This window comes from Condylura cristata, unplaced genomic scaffold (genome assembly GCF_000260355.1).
Source record: "Condylura cristata isolate star-nosed mole 26May11 unplaced genomic scaffold, ConCri1.0 scaffold00014, whole genome shotgun sequence".
NCBI classification, from domain to species: Eukaryota; Metazoa; Chordata; class Mammalia; order Eulipotyphla; family Talpidae; genus Condylura; species Condylura cristata.
The window spans coordinates 26,193,956-26,214,196 of NW_004567115.1; the positions used below are offsets into that span (position 1 = coordinate 26,193,956).

Here is a 20,241-nt window from a genome sequence, read left to right on the forward strand (position 1 = left end):
GCTTCTTGGTGCTGTGCTTTAACTCGCTGCGCCATTTTCAGCTTTTTAAGGTGAATCCAGATTGTCTCCATAATGGCTACACCAATTTACATTCCCATCAGCAGTGTAATAAAGTTTCTCTTTCTCTGCATCCTCCCAGTACTTGTTTTTGGGGGTCTTTTTAATACGAGCTGTTCTTAAAGGTGTTTTTTTGTTTGTTTGTTTTAAAGATTTACTTATTTATTTATACATACAAGAACTAGAGTATAAGCCAGAAGTGCAGTAGGTGAGAGAATTCACCAGAGACAGAGTGGGGAGCAGAACAGGCAGATGCACTGAAATATGCTGCTGAGGGGAGCAGCAGGTGGGTCAGGAGAGGTTTGCTACGCCATGTGGGTCACCTTCCTGGCAGAGATCGATCTCATACTGCAGTAGCTGCGGAGAGCTTCATAGTTGTGCTACAGGGGAAGGCCCACAGGTATGGTTTTAACCTGTAACTCTCTTATTGGGAATAATGATGAACATTTTTCCCTGTATCTATTGGACTTCTGGATATCTTTGATGAATTGTCTGTACAAATCTGCTGCCCAGTTATTAATTGGGTTCTTTTTCTATTGTTGTATTTTTTTTATATATATCTGAGATATTAGCCACTCATCAGTCTTTTTCTATTGTATATTTTTATATATCTGAGATATTAGCCACTCAACAGTTATGTATGTATAAATATTTTCTCCCATTCAGTAGGTTGTGTTTATAACCTACTTACATTTTTCTTTTGTTACATAAAGCTTTTCAATTTGCTGTAATCCCAATTATTTATTTTTGTTTTTATTTCCCTTGCCATAGGAGTTGAGTCTCCAGAGACATTTTTATCATTGATGTCTGGTACATATCACCGGTACTTTCTAATACTTATTTTATTGTTGCAGATCTTATAATTTAGTTCTTTAATCCATACAGAATTTTGGGGTGTGGAGTAGCGAGTGATCTAGTTTCATTCTTTTGCATGTGGCCTTCCAGTTTTCCTAGCACCATTCATTAAACAGTGCTAATACTTCCCTACTCTATGGTTGACTTTTTTTAGTCATCACATCAATTAAGTATTGGTATGTATATGGATTTATTTCTGGGCTTTTGATTCTATTCCATTGCAGCATTTGTTTGTTTTGATGCTGATACTTTATTGTTTTTAGTATTATTACTTTATAATATTGTTTAAAGTCTTAATGTAATACCTCCATTTCTCTCCTGTGTTCACATAATCATATTTGTTGTTTGAAGCATCCCTTATAAATTTCGATATTTTTTGTTCAGTTTTTTAAAAGGATATTATTGATATTTTGATGGGGATTGTGTTAAATTCGTATATCATCTTAGGTAGTATAGTCTTTTGATTATATTGATTCTCCTCATCTGTGAGCATGGGCTATCTTTCCTTTACTTATGCCACTCAGTCTCAAAGTTCTTGTCGATCCTTCAAAGGTCCTTCTCCTTTTTTGGTTAATTCTAGCCCCCTTTTTGGTTAATTCCAGCATTATTTTGTTCTCTTTGAAGTGATTGCAAATGGAACTTTTCCTTAATTTCTTTTTATTCTAGCTTGTTGTTTGTATACAAAAATACTGCAGATTTGTGAATGTTGACTTTGTAACCTGTCACTTTGCTGTATTCATCTACTTTTGTAATAGCTTTTTTGGTGGAGTCTTTAGAGTTTGCTATATATAATACATTGTCTGCAACTACTGATGGTTTCACCACTTCTTTTCTAATTTGAATTCCAGTTATTTCCTATTGTTACCTCTAATGTTAAATAGATTGTGATTTTGACAATCTATTTAATTGTGGACATCCTTATCTTGATTCTGACTTTTTTTTTTTTTTTAAGATTTATTTACTTATGCTTACAGAAATGGGGTACAGGCCAGAGGTGTGGTCGTTGAGAGTATTCACCTGAGACAGAGTGGGGAGCAGAACAGATATATTGACAAAGTACACTGCTGAGGGGAGCAGTGGACGGGTCAGAAGAGTTCTGCTGCTATGTGGGTCAGCTCCCTGGCCGGGGATGGAACTGGTGCAGCAGTGGCTTTCGAGAGCTTCATAATGCAGTGCTTTAACCCATTGCACCACCAGGGAGAGCCCTTGATTCTGATTTTAAAGGGGAACTTTTAGTTTTTCACCATTAAGTATTGCGTTGTCGGTTGGTTTGTAATATATGGCCTTTATTATATTGAAGTAGGTTCCTTCTATTTCCATCTTGTTCACTTTTCATCATAAGTGAGTGCTGAATCTTAGTAGATGCTTTCTCTGTATTATATAATGATACCGATATAATGTATTATATTGATTATTTATATTAAACTATCTCTGCATCCCAGGGATATATTCCATTTGATCATGATCTATAATCCTTGTATGATAAAGTGTAGAATTTGATTTATTAGTATTTTTGGAGATTTTCATATCACTGTTCTTCAGGGATATTGGTCTATAAATTTTTGTGCTGTCTGTATCTGATTTTGGAGTTAAGGTAGTTTTGGCATCATAAAATGCATCAGGAAGCATTCTCTCTCCTTGAATTTTTAGAAATAACTTGAATGGGATGGTTTGATGTAATTCATTTTTAAAGGCTTTTGGCCTTGAGCTTTTATTTGGGGGAAGATTTGTTATTGCTGTTTCAATTTCCATGGTTGTGATCAGCTTATTCAACTCTTCCTTTTCTTCCTTGTGTCGTCTTAGGAAACTATATTGACCTAGAAATTTTTTCTTCAAGGTTATCAAAGTTAATGGCATTTAATTGTTCATAGTAATTTCTAATGTTCCTTTGTATCTCTGTTTCTGTGGCAATGTCTCTTCTTTCATCTGTGAGTCTGTTTGTTAATGTTTTTTTCTCTTCTTTAAATTTTTGTTAACCTAGCTAGAGTTTTTCTGTTTTGCTATTTTGTTACTCTTCTTAAAGAATCAACTCTTGGTTTCATTATCTTTTATAGTCCTTTGGATTTTGTTTTTTTCTGCTCTTATTTTTATTCTTTTTCCATATAACTTTGGGTCTTGTTTATTCCTTGGAAGCAAATTTTGAACTCAGTTTCAAGAATTTGAATGTTTAACCACTTATCTGTGTTCCCTGTCACTAAGACCAAACAAAGACAAGTGTGGCTACTTTTGGAAGAGGGTATCTTTTAAAAGATAATAGCAGATACAAGATTTCACAATGTGACATCTTTCCAGTGACAGTAGCTTCATCCACCATCACCACCTTCATCACTCAAAAAATATAGCAGAAGTCACAGTGTGGGCTTGGATTTTCATTAGTCACTGAAGGTAACAAGATTTGTTTGGGATGTTGGAGGGAGATGCTAGGTGGTTAGGCCATTGCTCTGAAATTCACTTAGATTTCCTTAACAGTACCACCCCTTGAGCATGAAAGAAGTAAGAACTTATATTTCTTTTTGTATTTGTTGTTTGCATAAATTTGGAGAATCTCCAGGTCGGAATTTTATAGATAAGTTTTACAGATACCTAAATTATGTCTCAGTATTTCTTAAAGCTTGGCTAACCTTCCATAATGCCAGAAAATGTCCATTATTTGTTTAAGGTGAGGATGAATTAGAGCAGAAAGAACTTGAAACTCTCCAGTGTGGAATTAAGCAATTACTTAGTATCTTGACTAGGAATGAGTTCTGGCCCAAAGGCAGGGTGAGGTACTTTTTTTCATTTTTATTAATTAGTTTATTTATGTATCTATTTACACTACTTACTGTTCATTTTAAAACAATATTTATTCCACCCTCCCCCAGTTAACCTGTGCACATCATCACCACCACTGCCCCCCACATTACTCCCTCCCTCCAGTTACCCCTCCCTCCCCTTTAGATAGAAGGGGTGGATTCCAGGAGTCTAGGGCACCAAGTGCATTTGTTTGGCAGGTTTTCGAGCAGCAGGGTGCACCCACCTATGATGCAAAGGCAGATAGGACCTGCTGTTTGTTACTATCACCATTTTCTCTTATCAGGGACGGTGGTCTGAAGAGGGAGAAGGTGAAGGACACATTCAAAGAGGAGCAGCAGAAGCTGTACAGCAAGATGATTGTCGGGAACCATGAGGACAGGAGCCGGTCCTGAAGCCCGCGCCTTGTGCTGGCTGGAGCCTCCACCGAATGCTGAGCGGAGAGACCGCTGGAGCTGTCACCACCGTCATTGCTGCCACCCCCACTGCTGCATCCTTTCCAGACCCAGACTCTTCAGCTGCTCTGGATCCAGGACCCCAGCTCCTTCAGAGCCACCCAGGGCCCTGGGCTTGCTGACTGAAGTGAGCACTATTGGGTGTCACTGCCCAGGATGAGCGGCCTTCTTGTTCCTTTCACAATAAGTCCGCTGGAGGAATGCCATTAAAGTCGGCGCCACCTGTGTGGGCTGAGTGGTTGGGACACATCAGCCACGTTTCCACATTTGGTTGTTAGGCGGTTAATCTGTTATGGATGGCCACCTGCCAAGGACTTGGCTGGGCCAGGGTCCACCCCTCGGGAGAGAGGCACTGCCGAGGCGGGTGGTTTGCTGCTTTAGCCTGAACATCAACCCAACAGAAAATGGTCATCTTCAGGGGCTTTCGGCAGAATGAAGTTTCCAGTTTTTGTGCTGCTACCCACAGGCTGTGCCCAAGGCAGAGTGGACCTGCAGCTCATGTGGTGGAAACCCAGAGTTGTTCCTCATTGATTCCAGTGCTATTCCTGAACTCCCATGTGACTTGCTCTTTGTTAACACGTGCCTCAGTTTCCCCATCTGTAACCTGGATCAGGAGGGGGACGGGTGGTGAAACCTACCTCACAGGGTTGTTGTGGGGATTAAGTGCTACTATGAGTGAAGGATAAGTAAAGCTCAGTGTTACAAGTATAGGCTTATGAAATGTGGCAGGATAAGGTCTGAGGTCAGCACTGCCGCACAGGGCTTTGGATTTGTTTTGTGAGTAAATAAAATTGTCTTTGATGGTGAATGAGTTGAGGGCTTTTCCCCTTCATTCTTTCTCCCCTGGATGTAACTCTAAGCAAGATGTTTCTTAGCAACGTTGTAATTCCCCACCTTGCACATTATCCTTGGCCTCGAAGGAATCTACTTGACTTCTGGAATGAGGAATAGTATTGCTCAGAAGCAGGTAAACTACTCGGACCAGATGCTTGCATATCCCTGTGGTTGATTCAGAACCTACGGTACACTGGGTGCGGGGATGCTCTGTGCCGGGTGACATGGAGATGAGAGGTATTTGGTGGGGAACTTATTTTGAGGTGGGAGAAGATGGTCCTCTGGACATGAAGACGGTGGGAAGCAATAAGGAATATGGGAGTGAGGCAAGAGCAGACTCCTACCCAGCCTGCGTGGGGGATGAGACTGTGGGTATTTGGTATACCGTGGGCATCTGCTTTGGGCTTCCACAGAAGCAGAAGGAGGCCTTGTGGGCCTCCTTTGTCCACCAACAGTCACTGTGGCAGCAAGTCAGCCTCCGCAGTTCTTGTTTTTGGAATCAACAGAATTAACTCGCCCTGCCGATTCCCCACCCGTCTGCCCCTCCACTTGCCCTCTTCTTCCAGCATAGCGCGGTCTTAACACCTGTCAGGGTTTTACGCAGCCATGGTAAATGACAGGTTTCCAAGGCCGCCCTCACCTGCATCTTGGGGGCGTAGGAGCGAAGGCCTGCCCTTGTACCCCTTCACCTGTGGCACTTTGTCTTACCTAACCCTTAGTCTAATTCCCCACAACTGCCCTCCTGTTCCATCCCCTCCTTAAGAGCCTCCAACTTCCTCTTTTCTGCCATTGTTAACCCATGAGAAATTTTTTCTCCTAAAACCTCTATTATTAAACTTTAAAGGGCAACCTTCTATAAACTTAAAAATGTTTAAAGAGTGGCTTTCAGCCTTCAATGGAGGTGATAGATTTAAAGTATTCAAGGGACATCTGGAGAATTCTTTAAAAACTGATCTTGAAGATCAAGTTCCCCTTTTGTCTTCTCTTAAAAAACTTTGTTTATGATGTTTATTTCATGATTTTCATAGCTATTTTTAAGTATTTTGGTTTTCTCACATTCTTTTCAACAGGCCTGTCTGCTGCTGACAGCAGAATATTGCAAGAACCTGGTTTAGGAGCACTGCTGTGTAAAGAAGTGGGTGTGAAAATTAAATGATGGCCTTCCCCTACTCTAAAGTGAGGCAAAGGGAGTGAATTACACCCTCCCAAAAAGAAGTCTCAAGTTGTTTCCTCGGTGCCTGTTATCAGAATGAAGACTTAATGAAACTGATTCTTTTTACTGGGGTCCCTTATAGTCTCAAGCTACCTGTTAGAATATTTGGGTTAGGATAATTGAATTGGGACAAATTGAGTTGTTCTCGTATGGTCCAACATCAAAGCACTAGGGCTAAGGACAAGTGTGGACAGTACAAGAGAACACCTGCTTCTGTAGTCCAGCCTGGTGGGGAGCAAAGCCAGGTGGCACGTGGGGAGTGAGCACTGGCCCGCTCCCGATCCCATCTCCAACCTGCTACTCATTTGCTGTTTGGCTTTATTTTTCTGTCTTTTTCCTGATCCATAACAAAGGACTTGGGCTTGATGATCTCTAAGGCCCGTTTTGGAATTTCTGTAATTTTAGAACCCATTATTCAAACTTTGGCTTTAGGCTGTAAAGTCACCTGGCTTAAGAAAGAAGCCAGTTTGAATCCATTTCCTTCCTGAAAAACACTGAACCTAAAGAGACTGCGCTTTAGGGTGTCCCACATACAAGGGAGCGTCCCCATGTTTGTGTGTGTGGGGTTTTGATGTGGATCTTGGGGAGTACTCACCCCATTCCAGCTCCCTAACTAATTGGAACTTTCTTAAGTCTAATAAAATTCTCCCGAAAAAGGAAACTCACTAAAAGACTGCTAACCAGGTCAGCGCAGCAAGATAAGCTCGGTGGAGTAGTCTGGGATGACATACTTGTGATTTAGTGGAACCAACTTTGGAACTTGATTCTTCACTCTGTCAGGTGATTGCCTTGATGGGAGGTGAACAGAGAGCTTCACAGAGCCTTGAATGCCCAGACTAGACAGGGAAAGTCTGGGCACCATCCTGCTTCAGCCTTTAATGGCAGAGCCCTTGCGGTGGTGGGCACTGACTCTCTTCTGGGTCCAGTGGGAGTCTTCTGGGTCCAGAAATCCCGCCCATTTCTTCCTGGAATTGACCAAACACTGAGTGATCTGGGGGGTCGTGCTTCCCACAGTGGCCTGATGCATGAGTGTTTCACTGTGTCGGGAGGTCCTCTCCACCTGCTGTGCCTCTTGGGTGGCCAGACTCGATTTCTCCAGTCGCGCCCGCCCTGTGTGTCCTGGGACACCCGGGCTGGAAGGGCAGCCTGCACGCACACTGACTCTTGGACAGGTTAAGAGACGACCATCCAGCCATCCATCTTCCATTGCACCAACACCCCCACTCCCCTCAGTCAATATGTCTCTCTCCGATGGGAAAGTTAATAAATTTTGCTCTAGATTAAAAGTATTGATCATTTCATTTGTAAACGATAAATAAAAAGGGGGAACTTTTCATTGCACCAGGGGTAGCGTCTGGTGTATTTTGCTGGGGAAATTGTGCTGGCTGTCGGGGGGGTGGGCTTCTCATATGCATTCCGGCCGGCCAGCTGCATTGATTTCCTATTAGTCTCCCAGCACCACCCAGTAACACATCATTTCAGTACCTGCTATTAATGGTCTTTTGATAAATAATCACTTGTAAGTCAATAAATTTTTATTAAACAGTGTGGCTCTTTGATTTATTAAAATCCGACCGTGTTTGTCTGGGAGAAAAGGGATGCTGAATTGAAGTGGAGGTTTTCATACATCTTCCTGACGCTGAGCAGTCACTGCACACTCCAGAGAAAAACAATTGCATTTTAACAGAAACAAAACAGCCGAGTTTGGAACTTGGGCCCAGGGAAACTTTATCTCCGTCAGTCTGAGGCTTACTCTACAGGGAGCAACTGCAGGGCCTGAGGGCGCCGTGTCAAGAACTTTGTGCTTGCTGCTGAGATGAGCGGTGAGGTACCCGGCCAGCCCCCTGGGTAGGGCATTGTGGGTAGCCTGGTCTTTGCCTCTCTGTAGACTGGCCCACTGCTCGGCCCTCCCCCAGCTGAGAGGCGCACCCTGGAGCAGACACCCTTGGCAAACATTTGGGAGAATGAGAAAGTGGGACTGTGGGGCCTTCAGGTCACATCTGGTGGCAGGAATGTCAAGAGATGGTGCAGATGTGGAGATCTGACTGGATTATTTTAAAAACTGGGCCAATAGCTGAAGATTGGACATTTTTTTGTGAAATTATCACTGCCATAGAATTTGTTGTAATTGGACCCTTTTCATTGGGATTAATACAGCCCCAAAGATGTATATAGAATGGCCCAACCACTAATTATAGAACCAGAATTCCCAGCCCAGAGGAAAGTTACGGGAAAGGGGAAAAGTCCAGCTTGCCAAATGTTTTTATTCAAACTAATGAGTGGAGCTCCAGGACACTCTCCTTGTGCCAGGAAGCCGCGACTTCCTCGCTGCTCGTATTTAGTGCGATTGGTTAACGGATTTTAGGGAGGGGGTGCCGCTGAGTTCAGCAGGGGGCTTTAATGTTTTGAAATATTTTATGTTGTTAAAATATTTAAATCACATTTTATAGTGTTTTCAAGTGTTAGTGTTTCAAGCTTGCTGCAGGTTTATTTTTTGTTGCTTGGAGTTCTTTTTCTCTCCTGTTTTCGGGGATGAAAGCTTTTGCCCCAAGGACCTTGAAGTTGAACAGTTTGCTGGAGAACAGGAAACAAACGTGATGTTCAGCTGAGCAGGTGAGTATGAACAGAGGTTGTCAAGAGCATGACCTTTCTGCCCCGTGTGCACGAAGTTGCTCAAAGGTCCTGGCCTCCCCTTGCAGGAGCTGAAGATTGTATGGAAGGCAGGAACCTACCCTCACCCCCACCCTATTATGATTATGTAATGCTGTACTCAGGCAGAGAAGCCACAGGACTGTATGTGTACAGTTTTCTAGAACATGATAACATTAAAATTATTTGCATTTTATATGTGTAAAATTCAAGCCCAGTTTCAAGTAAAATAGGTTTGTGCAATATTTCACAAACTTCACATCATTCCACTGTGTTAGGACTTGGAGGTAGTGGGAAAGTGCCTGGCAGCTGGCGAAGATCATCTTGGGGTTTTCTACATGCTGACACTTTACTTCTGGTGATTTGAGTCAAAATACATGAAACGATGGAGGAGTCTTGCTGGGCAGCTGCCATTTCAGCTTCTGGGAGTGGACAAGGAGTGTGACGTTAGCACAAAGGAGCTACAGGGCCATTTGGGCTGTCCCCAGCAGGTACCTGCACTGCCTGTAGGGTAGCTAGGCAGCCAGAGCCAGGCAGGCAATGCACCTGGGAGGCTCTGTATCTGGGGAATAGAGCCCGAAGCTCCCAGAAAGATGATCGGTAGCCCTCGAGAACTGTGACAGTACACTTCCTTTTCTTGACCTGATGACTCCCCAAATGCAGCTTGATTGTATTGGAAGCCTCCACATGGATGAACTCTGGCTGGACGTGAAGTCAGAAGAAGGTTAGACGATGCCTTCCCACGCGACCCCATCCAGGGTTCCAACCAGGCTCAGAGGGCCCCTTACGCCCTCCTGCCCTCTTCAACGTAGACAGACTGTTTCTTCCTGGCAGGGCACTAGGGGGAAGTGGCCAGACTTGGAGGTCCCTGGTCCCTGCTCTGCTGCTGCAGTGGGCCAGGGAAGGACTCTTGCACTCAGATTGATCCACCAGCTGTGATTTGTCATCTCTCCGAGGCAGGCGCTGTTTTCTCTTGCTTCAGGAGGCCCCTTCGACACCTGCTTTATTTTTCTTCCTGCGCTGACGTGACGGGAGACAGGTGTTAAACTACTTAATCACTTTAAAATTGTTTTAATTTTCTGTTTTTTATTGATCTCTCTAGCACCAATTAATCAGCTCACTGGACCAGGCAGTTAGTACATTAAAAATTGTCAGGGAGGCCGTGCATCTTGCAAAATGTCTAAAAAATATTCGGCTAGCAAATTTCGTTTTTCTTTGGCATGCAACAGTGCTTGGCCCACAGAACTTCCACTCAAAAAGAGCTTCTGCCTCTGGGACTCACAGCTAGGAGCACCGTAGGGACAGCAAAGTCTTTGGCCAGAGGGGCTTCCTGAGGTCAGAACGGGAATAGGTACCCTTCTCAGCATGGATTAGCCACGCTTCCTTACACTTTATTCTCTGCTTCCTGCACCTTGGGTCTCCTTTCTACAAAAGCACTGGGAATATCTGTGGAAAGATGAGCTTGCTCCAGATCATGTGTCCTGACCCCCACAAGGACAGGACTTTACGGTCTGAAACTGTCCTCGCCACCAGGCACCAAGCCCACAGCCAGATTTCCTCTCCCTGGGATATTGGCACTTCTGACTTGTCCTTCTGATGACACCAAAGCCGCCGCCCCAGGGCAGGGGGCTGGCTGAACTCAGCAAACTGTTGGCAGGTGACTGTGTCACACTGCCTAATCCCTGGCGCCTCTGTGACAATCCTTCCATGGAATGTTCTAGACAATCCTTCCCCCATAGTTACCAGGTCCTGTTGCTGCAAACCCTTGCCATTTGTCTTTTATCACCCCTTGTGAAATTATTTGTTAACTGGCTATACCATCTGAACTAAAAAGACCATGGACGGAATAACCAGGGGCTTCCAATATCATTTCTTATGGCTAAAAATGTCCAGCTTTCCCATTTTTACCTGTTTTTCTGTTTCATTTTTCTGAGGCTAATTACATGTCAAGCCGCCTGCCTGCATGGTCTGGGCAGCTGTGCCTTCCTGCTGGGTACCATCTCCCAAAGCATCTCTGGCTTTGCCCTTCTTTCCTTTCAGAGCTGCTAACCTAACTGAGGGGAACTGTTTTTATTCTCTTCCCTCTCACTTCTCCTCTACACAGCACCTCCTCTCCCAGACTCTGGGCACAGTTCTGTAGGATCAGGACTGCAAAAGTCTGGGATGTGAGCCCCCATTGTGAGGAAGAAGGGCTGGGGGGCATTCAGCCTGCTTGCTGGCACCAGGGCTTATCTGCTCTCCGCACCCAGTCCCACCCACGCTGTATTAATTGGTATATGATTGGGCCAGGACATATAATCTAGTATTGATTTCCTCTCTGGACGCCACAGCTTTATTTGCTCACATCTGCCTTGTGTTTAATTGGTGCTTTGCTCTGGAAACGGGAGGTCTTATCAGCCAGTTTGATTTCTTTTCCTGGGCACACAGGCACGCACACACCCTAACACACTCAAAGTGGCCAGCCCAGCCCAGCCTCTCCCTGACCCTCCCACAGTGAGGCATTCCGAAGGGGCTGGGGGAGTGGACTGACCAGAAGTGTTTTTTCAGCGGTCCTGTGTTTACACTTGACCTCTCATGCTGTGGTCATCAGGTCAGGAAGAATCACTTCTTGGTGCGGAAGGGCATGTGTGATGATTATGGGGGGAAACACGGCTTATGCGTCTATGCAGCAGACCTGAGCTCGAATCCACGTCCCCCTGGGTATGGCTAACTTACTGAATTTTTTTTAGCACTGTGGCATCTTGATCTGAGAAGCAGAATGCCTTTTTTTGTAGGATTTTAAGGACCACTTGTCGGTCACCACACAGAATGCCTGGCTCAGTAAACATGGTTCTTTGAATAGTTAACATTTCCCCACCCTGCCTTACAGCTCCCTGCAGGTGTGCTGGGCATCAGTGCCCATGGCTACGTGCATGGGAGAGGGGAACTGGTCACCTCCGAGTATCCGCGATGGCGGGTGGGTCGCATGTCTCCCTTTGTCCACAGTCCCGTAACCCTGACCCAGGCTCAGTTGTCGTCTCTGGCCTCATCCCTTCCACACCCAGGAGCTTGCTCTCAGCAGAATGTCTGTTGCCAACTGGTCCCCACAACCCCACACGTGGTGGGGACCAGGGGAGGCATGGCATTTTTCTTTTTTTTCTCCCCTCTGTGTCCCTGCATCTGGGCTGGTCTGCCCTGGCCTTTTTGTAGGAAGGGAAAGATGTCAAGACCAGAGGTAAACACGAATTTCCTATTGACATAACATTAATTCTCCTGCTTGGACAGGTGAATGTGCTTTCACTCACTTTACCAAGATTAATGGTATTTGTTTGCCTGCTAAGAGAGGCCTAATGAGGGGCTTTTGAATGCGTGCCTGCTGGGCTGACTATAGGGAAGAGGTGGGCAAACTGCTGGACAAGGAAAAAAGCCTCCCCTGCCTCTTCCTGCATTGTCACGTGTGTCTCTTCGGGTACAGGGGCCTTCCCCTGGGACAAGCAGACTCAAAGAATTTTTGGCTAAAGGATATGAGCCATGCGGTCCCGTGCATGGGTTGTTACTGTCAAGGAGACCTCCACAGTCTCCTGGGGTCTGGAGTCAGCCACCCTCTCCCCTGCCTATGCCTGACACTCTCCTCCTACCTGTGTTCCCTAGGTCCTACCTCCTACTTTTACCCCAAGTCTGTGGCCAAGAAAGGATAAGCTTTGGTTCAATTCTCTAAGGGGGACAACAGTATTGGAGGGAATGGAGCAGGGTTTGGGGGGAGAGGACAGAGGCAGCGGAGGGAGCTTCAGGACAAGCAAGGATGCTTGTGACCTTAGGGCAAGCTCCCCAGGCACCTGCCTGGATGTAACAAGGGTGGAGGGGGCAGCTGCTACTTTGTGGTTGTAGTTTCAGCACAGTGGAAACCCAGGAAAGCCCGAGCGTTTCACTCTTCCCTGAACAGCTCAGGCAGGGGGACAGACTCCAGGGGGTGGACTTGCTCCAGTCCGAGGCTGTTCCAAACCCACTGACTATCTCTTGAGGTCCCTTTGGCCCTGTCTGCAATGGCTACCTGAATCGGCAGACCCTCCAAGGATCTCAAGAGCTCAGCACTGTCTCATCGGGCATTTGACCAAGACTCAGAGCTCATCAAACACGTCGGGAATGTCCAGCCCTTTTATGTCATTAAGGCTGGTCTGTTACAATAGAATCCCCAGAGTCAAAAGCGGAGCTGGAGAAGGACGAGAGGGAGGGAGCCAGCTTTCAGGGAAGGAAGGCTGGAAACTCCCTTCTTCCGTCCCACGTGTGCTGGAGTGGCAGGCCAGCTGGCAAGCCAACAACAGAATGGACAAGAATTGTTTTTCACCATCTTAGTGTTTCCATTATAAGTTATAGTCAGCTCAACCAGACTCAAGAAAAGGGGTATTACAGTCAGTCTCCTGAGAAGTCTTGGGGTGGAGCAAGCAGGGCTGAGCTCTGGCCTGGGATTACATTACCAATCCCTCCGTGTCCCAGATCTTCTTTCTTTAGCAGGCTTCTTTCTCAGGCACTGCCCCCTCACAGAGCCAAGAAGGCCGCAGCAGCCAAAAAACCAGGTCTAGGTGGGAAGGTAGGGTGCTTCTGAGAACACGCTGGTTCTTCATTCATTGTCTGGAATGGAGCCTCAGGTCTCCCCTTGACCGAGCCACCACAAGACCAGAGAGGAGAAGGGGCACTCACAGATTGGCTCAGGACTGTCACTCCTCCAGGCTTGTTCACCTCCCCTACCCCAGCCACAACACACACACACACACACACACACACACACACACACACAGGATCAAAAATGGTACCAGGGCTGTTTCTCTGTAGGAAAGTCAGAGTGGAAGACCCACAGCAAAGCCCTGGATCTCACAGGCAGCCTGCCGCTTGGCTGTGCCACCGTGGCAGGTGATAGTCAAGCAAAAGGCAGGCCTACAACTGCCAGACCAATGTTGCTCTCTCTCCCAGAACACGGTGGCAGTGGTTTAGGAGGCTGGTTCTCTCCCAAGAGCCCTTGGAAGTTTGATTGTGCTAGAGCTTCCCACGGCCGTGAGGTTAGAACAAGTGGCCAGAGGAAACCAATGTCCTCCCAATCTCTCCCTTTCCCACGGAGGCCACCCAGCCCCTTGGTGGCCTTGCCTCCACCCTGCTCCCTTCTCCGACAGCTCAAATCAAGTCTTAGTCATCTGGGCAGGAAGGGAAAGCCTTAGAAATGAAGGTCATGGGGAACAGCTCGGAAGTGGGCGGGGAGTCTCAAAACCTCCAGACTGAAATCCAGTTGGTCTTTTAAAATCACTATTTGCCTAGACTGTTCCCACTCAGTGTTCCGGCCACTCGTTAGCCCGGCCCATTCTGGGGCCACAGCCCGCCTGCTTGAGTGGAATACTGGGAAGGGCCCGGAACTGGAGGACTGACCTGTCCTGTTGCGAGTGGAGGAACTTCAGGGTCTCCACACCTGGGCAGCACAAACAACCTTGGACTTAAATTTGGAGCATAAGGGCGTTCACCCCAGACCTCACATGTACCAGAGCCTTGACTTTGGAGAGCTCTCCTCCACACGCCACGCCTCAGTTTCCACACATGCAAATGGGGAACAAAATCGGAGGGTCGGTCTAAGAATCAAATGAAATAATGAAGAAGTGCATAGATATCTTTTCACGTGGGGAGTGGGTCACCGCTTTCCATTCAAGCTATAAATTCTAAGTTTGGCTGGAGAGACTGTGGTTCTTATCGGCAAAATCTCCCTTTAGTCTGGAGCTTCTTACATGTTAGAGGCTTTTGTCTTTCGATGAGACATGCTGTTGAATGGATCCATTGTGAATTGCATTTTTGTAAATGGACATGGTCACTCAATTCTCCTTTTTTCTTAACCTCTGTCTCCCATGGGTCTCTCTGATCTCCTCACAGAGAGGCCTCACAGTGCGATAGCCAGGCAAAACCTTGCTTTCCTGGAAGTCTGTCTCCTTCTGGACCGTGAGCCTCCAGATGCTGTGAGCTTGTCCTGAGTTTGTACCCGCAGCGGCAAGCACAGCACCAGGCAATCAGTCGATCTTAAGGGTGGGCTGCACAGATTTTAATTTGTAACACATTTAACCCAAATTCTCTCTTTAAACAGTTGACAGCCCAGATGTCTTCTCTTTGCCCCTTTATGGTTAGTGGGAACTTTGGAGTTAACCCAGTCTGACTCTGGGTTAAGCTGTGTGACCCAAGGCAGATTTAACTTCTCTGTGTTCCAGTGTGCTGGGCTTAACATGGGTGTAATTATAGTGCTTATTTTGTTGGGAGCTTTTAAAAATAAAGTGAAATAAGGAGAGCCCTAGACCAGTGCATGGCTAGTGAATGTTTAATAACCTTAGCAGGAAGGAACAGCAGACGTGGTAGTAGAAGTGGTCACGAGACAGAGCAGTGTGGTGGTGGGGGCGGGGCGGGGCAGGGCAGGGAGGACTTGAGGATGATAGCTCATTTTTCTACTTCAGCCTCCTCACCTGCAAATCGGGAACACTAAATATCATAGCTGTTGGGAGATGAACGAGTGGAAATAAATAAAGCCTTTGAAAGGAACTCCTCTTGGGCCCTCCCTGGTGGCGCAAGGAGTAAGGATGCAACACTGTAAGCTAGTCACAGACATTTCAGTGTGAGTTCAATCCCCGCCCCGGAGCTGACCCACATGGCACGACAGACCTCTCCTGTCTCTCCCGCTGCTCCCCTCAGCAAAGTGAAATTTGTCTCTCTGCCTGTTCTGCTCCCCACTCTGTCTCTGGTAAATACTCTCACCACCCCTGCACCTCTGGCCTGTAGGCTGTACCGCAGTTCTATATGCACAAATAAACAAATCTTTTAAATTAAAAAAAAAAAAAAAAGGACTCCTTTCTGGGGCCTTCTGGTGGCACAGTGGTGAACATCTCAGTGCTATCAAGCTATCACCAGCTATTGCTGCACGAGTTCTATACCCGGCCAGGAAGCTGCCCACAGAGCACAGAAGACCTCTCTTGTCTTGCCCAATGCTCCCCTCAGCAGTGTATTTCAGTACATCTGCCTGTTTTGCTCCCCACTCTGTCTCTAGTGAACGCACTCACTGCCCTTCTGGCCTGTACCCCAGTTCTTGTATGAATAAATAAATCTTTTTTTTTAAATGCAGATTCCTTTGGCCCTCCCTGGTGGCACAGTGGGCTAAAGCACAGCACTAAGAAGCTAAAGCCACTTCCGCGTGAGTTCAATCCCTGCCTGCCCGGGGAATAACCCACATGGCATGGCAGACCTCTCCTGACCTGCCCACTGCTCCCCTCAGCAGTGTATTTCAGTACATCTGCCTGTTTTGCTCCCCACTCTGTCTCTAGTGAACGCACTCACTGCCCTTCTGGCCTGTACCCCAGTTCTTGTATGAATAAATAAATCTTTTTTTTTAAATGCAGATTCCTTTGGCCCTCCCTGGTGGCACAGTGGGCTAAAGCACAGCACTAAGAAGCTAAAGCCACTTCCGCGTGAGTTCAATCCCTGCCTTCCCGGAGGTGATCCACATGGCGCAGCAGACCTCTCCTGACCTGCCCGCTGTTCCCCTCAGCAGTGTACTTCATCAATCTACCTGTTCTGCTCCCCACTCTGTCTATGGTGAATCCTCTCGCCGCCCCTGCACCTCTGGCCTGTACCCCAGTTCTTTAAAAAAAACAAAAATTCAGATTCCCCTTCTGGAGTTCCTAGTGGCGACTTGAGCATCTACATGTCTGCAGTTCCCTGGTTAGGCTGCTGGAGCCAGTACTTACCTGGTGTCCGAGAGCATCACAGATCCAGAGCAGATGCCTGGACCCAAGGACTCAAGTGCCAGGCAGGTGGTGTGACCGGTGGAGCCCAGGTGTTAGGAGGTGCCAGGGAAGTGGTGAGGATCACTCATGGCGCTATGCTTGCCTTGCCTAAAGTCCAGGTGTAGTTTCTATAAAAGTCTGTCCTATCCCAGAAGAAACACATGTACAAACTCAAGTCAGCCCTGGGCATCTAGTTTAACCCCCAACTCACAGTCCAGACACTCTGACCAATTAAATTGGTCACACAGGGTCCTTCCACCTTCCAGACAGCAGCGGGCACACTGGCTTACTGAATACTTGCCGGGGAAGGCTCGGTAGTTTGGGCCCCCTTGATCCATGGGAACAATGATAGCACCAACTATCCCACTGACTGGTAGCCTTGAGGAGGAAGGAGAGTGAGTGCCAGGTCAACCTGGGCATTGCACATGCTCTCCTTTCATCTTCTTATTCAGGCTTATAGACAGGGTATCAGGCTCACATTACACTTGAGTAACTGGATTTCCAGAAGTTAACCCTCATGCTCAAAATCACCTAGATCCTGCTTGGCGGCAGCCAATTCAGACTCATGATGGTCAAGCCCCAAAGCCCTCTGAATGACATAGTAGATAGTTTTGGGTTGTCTGTCCATGTAGGCTGGATTTTTTTTGCACAGTGCTTTAAGCTTGCAGAGATCCTGCAAGACCTGTGTAATTCATCCTGTCTTTCAGGTGAGTAAACTGAGGCTCAGAGCTTTAATAACTCACCCAAGGCCCCAGAAAGTGTTGAAGCCAGGGCTTGAGCCCAGTTCTAACTATATATGTTTCCTGATGCCACACTGCAGGCAGGGACTCAAGTTTGCTGACTTCTGAGCTCAAACCCTAGGTGTGACCCAGATATGACGGGGGTTAGCAGAAGAGGATTTCAGTGCCCTGCTCGCTTTTGATTGTTGTGATCAGGATTTGGCCACTTTGAACCAGTGAGATACAGTCGCCATTCCTGTCTTCATCCCTGCCTCGGCGGGTATGTACCCCACATCCTTGCAACACTGGGAGCCACAACAGCAGGGTTGTGCACAATGTGTGCCGCCATCTGAGCTTTTGCCTGTCAGAACAGGACTTGGGAAGATAAAACCTAGTTGTTCCCCCTGTCTCATTCCTAAAATGTCTGAGCTGTGGTCTATAGCCATGCACAGACGCATAGGCAGAGGGTGAGACCTACCCCGAATTACCTGTTAGGAATCTGGGCGTCACACCTGTGAGTCCCTTTCGAATTCCACATGGAGTCCCTCATGTTGGCCTCAGTGGGACAATGAGTGAGATGGTGACTCAGGCCACACAGAGGCCCAGGAGAGAGGCCCAAGGGATGGCTGGGAAGGCTGGAGGCTTTGTGCCAGAGTGAGTCTCAGTGGCAGGTAGCCCAGGACATTGAGAGTGAAGGAGTTTTGTTTGGCTAAGCAAGTGTTTCCTGGGAAATTTACCCCAGGTTTGATTTCATACAGACCTCCAGTGACTTGGAACAGACATGCAAGAAGTATAGCGACAGCAGGGTGGTTAGGATCTGAATATGCTTAAGAAGAAAGCAAAGCTGTAACACCACATTGGGGGGAAGCGAGGCCACTGACTTCTGCTCCACACTTGCTTCACGACCACACCTGGGTTATGTTGGCAGCTGCCTCTGGTTCAGGCTCTTCTCACAGAGATCAGGAAAGATTATGCCTCCCTGGCTCCCAGGGCCCACAGAGATGTTGCAACTGCAGGGTCCACTCAGGACACCCAAGTCTGCAAAGGCGCCTCTTAGCTTGGTGCCAGGAGAAAACGCAGGACAAGCTCCGTTTTAAAGGATGGCTTCTTATTTCCTTCCACTTTATGAGGGGAGGGACTGCATGTGAGTCTCACAGAGGAATTAGGGTTTATGGCTTAAAAGCATCCTACATATTCCTGGCACACTCCCACCCCACCACCCCGTCCTCTGAGCCCACTGTGGTTACTGTGGAAGTTGGATGCCTCCATTTCAGAAAGGAATGTTTGTGCCACCCTCCTTCCACGATACCAACTCTACCAGCCAGATTCTCCTGCTCCAGGGGCCAAGGGACAGGCGGGCGGCTCTGTCGGGACAGGAGCGGGGCAGATGGCTCACAACTGCCTCTGCCCCCTGGATGTGCCCCGAGGGTTCACGGCAGAGCCCCCAGCCTCTCACTGCACGGTGGACACGAGGATCTTGGAATCTGCTCTGAAGTTGCCTCATCCCACGTTTGTGACTTGGTTTAGGAACTTTCTGAGCTTCAATTTTCTCTTCCATGCAGCAAGAATGCCTGCCTCCTAGGCTTCTTATGGGGTCAAGGGACACAGTCCAGGCCTTCGGTGTGAGAGTAGTAATGTATCCAGTTATAGCTGCTGCTTCATTCTCTCCCTATTTTCTTTCCTGATGGACGTTTCCCAAACAGATTATGTCCTGTCCCCCAAGAGGCTATGCATTCCCAGAGACCAGGCCCCCCCTAAAGTTCTTCAGGGTTTCCTTGCACCCCGGCCAGTGCCTGCTTTACCAAGGAGATTTGGATATTCTCCAAGGCCAGCAGGGGTTTGCTGACTTCCACACCTCCGGGAGCAGAGCCTGCGGGCTGCAGCCGGCACAGCAGGATGCCATGGCCAGTTTCACAGAAACACATGAACCATGGGGAAGTTTCTGGGACTTTTATTTTCACTCTTTAATTTTAAAAGCCAGTGAAGATGGGCAAACACTTGGTCCCTGTTGGGCTGCATTCCTCCACAGCCAGCCCCCTCCCACCTCCCCCTGCCCCAGCCCTCCCCTTCTGCTTGAAGTGCAGAATCAGTGGGGTGAAGACCACCACCCTATTGCCTAATGGCCCCTGCAGCACCAGCTCCTGGGCCAAGCAGAAGGGTGGTCCGAGGAAAGGAAGAGCTGTGGGTTCCATGCAAGCCCTCCGCATAACCCTTCCCTGCCGGGGCCTCTCCCTTCCTGTGTGGGAAGCACAGGGGAGGAGCGGGGTGCCAGGTCCCTGGCTATCCTGGTCCTGCCATCCCTCCCTCCTCATCTGGATGCTCCTCTCTGCCAGGGTTTTCTCTGCCTCGCCTACAGCCTCCCTCGTTCCCAGGCAGTAGGTGCTTCTCCTCCTCTTTTCCTGTCTTCCCCCAGGGCAGTGGGGCTAGGAGGCACGGGAGCATCTCTTCTCTCTGGAGTTTGGGAAACCGGGGTGTTTCCTGGGTGCTGGGACCCGCCTCCCTCCCCCTGGTGGATTCCCTGAAGCCCGGGTTATGCACATGCCTCGGCTGGCGTGTGGGGTGCTCCCTGCACATGCCATCTCTTCTTCTGCAGCTGGCCGGTAGCAGCCTTGGCCCAGCATCCTAACCTCCAACTCCCAGAGCAGAGGGGAGTCCCTTGCCCTCCCCTTGCTCCAAGGAGGAGGCCCCTACAGCCAAATGAAGGTGGCAAGCCTGCGACCCCAAAGCCAGCTTCCTGACAGGAGACCTCGTCATTTCCATCTACCTGTGCACGTGGGAGTCTGCAGAGTTGGCAGGGCCAGGCCAGGGCGCACAGAGGTGCCAGGCCAGGCCAGGGCGCACAGAGGTGCCAGGCCAGGGCGCACAGAGGTGCCAGGCCAGGCCAGGGCGCA

The 20,241-nt window shown here is 47.9% G+C and overlaps 1 protein-coding gene across 1 annotated transcript in view; it reads left to right on the top strand.

The window, feature by feature from the left end:
• Window positions 1-7,746, top strand: part of AGPAT6 (1-acylglycerol-3-phosphate O-acyltransferase 6) — a 37,727-nt gene extending 29,981 nt beyond the window's left edge. Inside the window, exon 13 of the mRNA XM_004682268.2 lies at window positions 3,989-7,746. Within this exon, the coding sequence (XP_004682325.1) occupies window positions 3,989-4,097 (109 nt within the window). The 3' untranslated portion in view covers window positions 4,098-7,746. The remainder of the gene's footprint in view (window positions 1-3,988) is intronic.
• The last annotated feature ends 12,495 nt before the right edge of the window (window positions 7,747-20,241 follow it).